Here is a 6,135-nt window from a genome sequence, read left to right on the forward strand (position 1 = left end):
GAATACATTGAATAAATTTCTAATTATTCAGCATAACTGATATATTTCAATTACCTCCAAGCACTAATGGATTTTGATCGCCGTCCGAGCAGGATTTCGATCATCCAAGACCTAACTAAAACATTGAAACTAAGAAATTTTAAGCCAGAGTGTCTCCTAATTGGATGATGAGGATGAGGTTAAGCTAAGCAGACCCATCCCTAATCAAGTGGCCTCCAGAGAAGATACAGCTCCTGGACAACCCAAGAGTCAGTTGAAACATTCCTCTTTCACCGGCCCTCGTACCATCTGGGTTGACCGAGTCAAACCTTTCTCTCCGTTTCCTCCGCCGGTTCCGCCTTCTCCTGGCCTCTATAAATACTCGCATTTCCCTACTTCGCTTTCCCACTCCGGAGAACCATTGAAGAGAGTCAGAGAGAGGCGGCGAGCCGTTTCCTTGGCCGCTGCGAAGAGAAAGAAAGAAAAACTTCTTCTTTTTCTTTTTCTTCGCAGCGTTAGATAGTAGATCTCAGCCCTCCGATCGAGATCAGATGGCTCGCGCTCTCTCCAACGCCACCATCGTGGCGGCTCTCTCCGACGGCATCGCCCTCCTCGCCAGCAGGTACGAATCTCAACGCCCCCGATCTATCGGTCAATCATTGAACCCTTTCTTGATCTGACGGTCCTGATCTGTTTTCTTCCAGGAGGGGTTATTCTAGTGCGGCAGCCGCGGTAGCGGGGAGGAGGAGCAGGACGGTGGTGGAGGAGAAGGCGGCGGCGGCGATGAAGAGAGACGGGGGTTTGGAGCCGGCGGCGGCACCGTCGTCGTCTTGGGTGCCGGATCCGGTCACCGGGTACTACCGGCCGGCGAACCGTGCGGCGGAGATCGACCCGGCAGAGCTGCGGGCGATGCTCCTGAAGCCAAAGTCTCAGCACTGAACCAAAAAAAAAAAAAAATCCGGCACCGAGAGTCTTGCTCCATTTTCTCTACGATTCGTCGACTATTAACAATTACAATCTGATGCCATTCGTGGTTTAATGTAGCAGAATATTTGTTCTCTATTTTATCTGCGTTTGCTTGTTCATTTGAACCGTTTTTAATCCATGGAATCTGAAATTAATATTTTTTTCGACGAATTCAATGCATTAGTTAGGTGTTATCTCCATTATTTTTCCCCTTTTTTCGGAGGTTTGGCAACATTTAGTGGTTGATGTGGTTTTATTCTTTTTTTTTCTTTGTTAAGGGTTGGCGTCAGGTTGTGCCCAGCTTGTATGACATCGGGTCTATTTCAATCAGATATCTCTTGTCCCTCTCAGGCCGGTTTCAAACCTTTATCCTCTATAAGAGGGTATCTGCTATGCGAGCTGGCTTTGCAGTTCATCACTTTGGTGGGTTTGTCTGGTAGGATAGTGAGTCTGTACTAGAATCTTAATGTAGCTTTTTGTTTTCTAATTTTGTTAGCTGCGGATGTGAGCCACTTGTACCAAAAAAAACCCTGGCATCTGATCTTCGTGCGATAGTGTCCTCATTTTATGATATAGACAGGGTCTCTACCGCAACTTTTATCTGGAAATATCAAATGTTTTATTCTAATTTTTTTCACGGAAAACGTTCCTACCTTTCTTTTTCTCGGGCCAAACCTAAGATCCTGATTATTTTATTAAATGGATAACCTAACCAATTCTACAATGGGTTGAATCAAGTTATATAGATTGAATAGTCAACCATTGCTACCCCTAATTCATGGATTGCTTTATTCTAGGGTGCACCAGCTAAAAATTAATGTAACTAAGATCGCATCCACTATAGTTTTTGGTGCCAAATTCCAAAACCCAGGCAAAAATAATGGTGCTACAGACACATATCCAAACTACATATTTTATGAACAAACTTTCATGTAATGACCTTTTTTGATATTTGATGTATATGTTTCCCTTTACCGATATGTTTGGTTGGCTGCTTGTTAAATTATGGAAAGCTTGTTTACTTGAAAAACCTATTAAATCTAAAAATTTATTACTTGTGGGCATGCAGGTCTCAAAATTCTAATCATTGACTAGACAACCAGAATAATCAGCATTACTATATTTTATTTTCAATAGAAAATATTTTCTTTTTTTTTCTTTTTTTCACATAGCCACCAATCATATCATTACGGTAAATTTTGACAGCATGGAGACGAAGCATCTTCGATACAACTATCATCGGAGCATAGCTAAAAACTACTTAGAAAGAAAATTCTACTACGGTGATCAAATAGATTCAAGGCCAGTACAGAAATGATGACGGACAACTGTTGCTACGGGACTTACATGGGTTATCGAAAGGATGTGACACATTCTGGGCCACTCATGTCTACCGGAAGACAAACAAGATTGCTAATTAGAACGCCTCATTTTCTGCCCAACATTCAGATGAGGTCTTTTGAGAGAATCACGAGACTATTCCTCTTCTACTTCGTCAATTTTTTTTCTTGACTTTATTGGTCGTACTCATGCAAGATCAATGTGAGTCGCCGTCGTATCAAAAAAGGAATCTCATTAAGAATCTGATGGTTAATTCCTTGTGGGTAATTTTTTTTTTTTAATCCTCACTTGCATGAGGAAGGCACGCATCAAGAACATTTTACACCAAATATGCTTCCAAATACGAAAACAGCACGCTAAAATAGGAAACCATGAGGTTTCATTGTATTGATTGTCCAAACTCCAAGCATAGTTTGCAGTATATCTTAAGATTTCGTGTGATACATTCATAATTGAATATTAAATTACCAAAGCCCGTTTCAGTGGGTCGTGCATTTCCGACAAAACATGCACGATTCGTATGTGGCATAATCCTGCAGGGCTCTTAAAGAGATGAGAAAGGCTACTTGGTATTTGTGTACGCCACCTTCATCCATCGGTTGGTCTGAACTATATGCGAAGCCAAGACTGATAATAATGAAGCATCCATTCATTTGAATTAAGTTATAAAGATCACTCCTCTGTATTTCTTTGTGTGAGAGGCTTTCCCTAAATCCAATCATAACATGCAACTCTATTTACTATTGAGGCCTCCAAGGTTTGAGGCCGAATAAAGAATGCGATGAGAGCCATCCCTATCTATTTGCACTAATTTTATGAAAGAATATTGTGATAATTGGAGGTTATGAAAGAATTTGAGTTACTTCATGAGGTGATTTAAGTATCACATTGCCTTCTTCCTTATGCACCAGTCCAGCAGTTGTTAAAGCCTACCGAGGCTTCACCAGAGAAAAAAACAACAGGTCGCAAAGAATCCGAGGAAACCCTAAACAGATATGAAAACAAGAGGCCAAGGCATTATGAGAGAGGATGAACATTTATCCATGTAGAATTATACACCAGACCTGCATTATATTTTAGAGGGAACTACAGACCTCAGAATTAGTAAAGGACAAATAAATGTCAGAACATCATATGAGCATGGCCTTGAAAAGAGAAACTAAAGATGGTCTTACGGTTTGAGAAGTAATATGCTCAATATAAAATTTAGAGCAAAATTGAAACTTTTGCCAGAAAGAAGGTCAATTTGTGGGTATTGAATCTTTTAGGGACAACTGTAACTGCTAACAAGCTATAACCCCTCAACCTGGGGTGAGAGTTCATGAACGCTGACAACTCTAGGTCTTAATTAAGTGGAAAATTTGAGGTTGGATAAATTAGCTATCAATACTCACAAATCCTTAACGAGCCAATTTTTACCTCATCAAGAAAGAGAAAAAGAATCGAGAATCAATTTTTTTTAAAAAAAAATTCAAGTCCATATTCACTCAAAAGTCAGTAGTTCCAAATGAGAAGCTGGGACTCCAAGATTTGAATATTTTGCACTCTCACTAACCAAAAGGAAGCATTCTCTATGTTTGGACCCAAATGAAAGGTGCAAATGGTGCCCAAATATCTTGTGGCAGGTTGTACAAACTGAAAGTGGGAAAGTGCAATAGATATTGATAAGACAATGAGAGTATATCGTACTACTCTGAAACTGATCATCTCTAATCCACACGAATTTACAATATAATATAAACCAAGACAGACTTCATTTTTTACAGTTAACTGCACCATATTTCCCTATGGTATTGCAATCAGTTAGTCGCATCCAGCGTTTTCAGATGTCTGTGAATGCAATCACTAATGATGCTTGTTTTGATGTCAGAAAAATACCAATCTTCAAGCTAATGATGCTCGTTTATCTACTAAAAGTAAAGAAAAAAAACCTACGTTCATCAAACTTTGGTGAATGGACATGACTATCGCAGCATATATGTCTACTTACATAAAACAGCTACTAAGCCAGATCCTGTAGAACTGCTTGTTTTAGGACAATCCAAGGAAGTAATGGGTTTTCTGGTAGGAACAAAACCAAGGTTTTAAAACCCGGGTGTCAGTTTTAGTTTTGGTCCTCTAAGAAGAGTTTTCATATCCATTGTTTCGATGGTTTTGGCAACTTCATTCCAAGTTTCAGAATTTTGGTGAACAAAAAAGAAAAAAGTCAAAAAAGTAGAAAAGTTAAGAAAAAACAAGAAAAATTATTTCATATCATTTATTGCATTTTAAGTTATCTGGGATCATAACTTGTGCAGTTTGAATAGTTTCAGATTGAAACTAAATTGTTTTAAAGTTTAATGCTTTAAGAGTATTATTATTTTTTATTTTTACAATTTCTCATAATTTTCCCTATTTTTTCATTTAATTAAACTTTTCTCTTAGCATATTTCATTCTATTCCATTTTAGTAATGCATCTAATCAAAAAAATCTATTTAAGCATGTTTCCTTCTAGATCCCTTGAATAACCTATCTAAGCAAGGAAAAAGGCCCGTCCAAATAAAAAAACCATTTTATTTCACTATCTCATTTTAATAATATTTAGAATAGACTATTAGAACCTTAAATTTATGTGGTATTAAATAATATTGACAAATTTTAGAAAAACAAGCAAACATTAAATATATATATATATATATATTTAATGTTTGCTTGGTAAGCGAGAAAAGAGAAAAAAACAAAAGAAAAAAAATCAGTGTTGGTCATTTTTACCGAAACTGCAGAAACCAGTGGAAATTGACCGAAACTGAAAATTTCTGCTAGTTCTGGGCAGATCTCAGCAAAACACATCGAATCAATACTTCAACCTCAAACACATGTATCAAACTACCACTTCAGTAGTAATGTAACAATTGTTTCCTTTAGTAAGGTATTTGAAAACAAAGAGAAATATGGCTATATTTAATGATAGCGCGAAGCAAAAGTACTAAACTACTATGAGAAGAAAAGGAATTTAAACTTCTCAGGCGCTTTTAATATCAGGAGCTCTTCTGGAAGAGTAATCTGGGAAATCAAAACTTTTTGGTCAGGACAAGAAGTTCAAGATAAATCCTAGTTTTTGACAACCCAAAGTCCACCGCTTTTGCTGCCTCTGTTATTATTCTTCTTTTAAACAACAGACAGACTACATAATTTTATTAGCATCTTGGTATCAAAATGTTGTTTATGTACATATTCAGTACTAGCATGCAGACTCTATAGTATTGATTAAAGATCAAGCATTTGACAATAGTCTATATTAGTTGACTCCAGTAAAGTTATTTTCTAGTTCAGCATTCATCTTTCAACAACAAGACCACCCACCCTATATTTGAATCAATCCAAGATAACATCAGGAAACATGCATTACAGTTCTGTGCATAGCTTGATTACAAGATTCCAAAGAATGCAACATTAATTCCTATTCAATTTAGAAGAATAAATTAAAACCGAGTCTACAAGTTTACTCATATGGTTCCAATACCATGAATGCAATAACATTGACAGAGAAGGAAGCAATAGCAGAATTTTGTTTAGCAAAAATGACTAGTTCCACAGAGGCATTATAATATCTTGGCTCTTTGGCCAAGAATCTGTGCCGCAAGGAGAAAGCAGCTTCTTGAAATAAATCTTGCCTTCTTCTAACTTTATCAAATTATGCAGTTCGCCCCTGGTTGCATAGCATACAAGCAATAAGCAAGAATTCCCTTCTTGCTGATTTGTCATCTGCCATTCAAGACAGGATCTTTCCTGCCTAAAATTGTATCTGCCAGGACTTTGGCACCAATATAGAAAATCATTAAGAGTTGCTTATAACATACTAATACCAT

General features: G+C 37.4%; 1 protein-coding gene across 1 annotated transcript; it reads left to right on the forward strand.

The window, feature by feature from the left end:
- Positions 1 to 306: 306 nt before the first annotated feature.
- On the forward strand, positions 307 to 1,126 carry LOC103707229 (late embryogenesis abundant protein Lea5-like). The gene is made up of 2 exons (XM_008791631.6): positions 307 to 601; positions 684 to 1,126. Exons 1-2 carry the CDS (start codon positions 531 to 533, stop codon positions 916 to 918), a joined length of 306 nt encoding a protein of 101 aa, XP_008789853.2. The 5' UTR covers positions 307 to 530; the 3' UTR covers positions 919 to 1,126.
- The last annotated feature ends 5,009 nt before the right edge of the window (positions 1,127 to 6,135 follow it).

This window comes from Phoenix dactylifera, chromosome 17 (genome assembly GCF_051530095.1).
Source record: "Phoenix dactylifera cultivar Ajwa chromosome 17, Ajwa_hap1_PhDact_Kaust_v1.1, whole genome shotgun sequence".
NCBI classification, from domain to species: domain Eukaryota; kingdom Viridiplantae; phylum Streptophyta; class Magnoliopsida; order Arecales; family Arecaceae; genus Phoenix; species Phoenix dactylifera.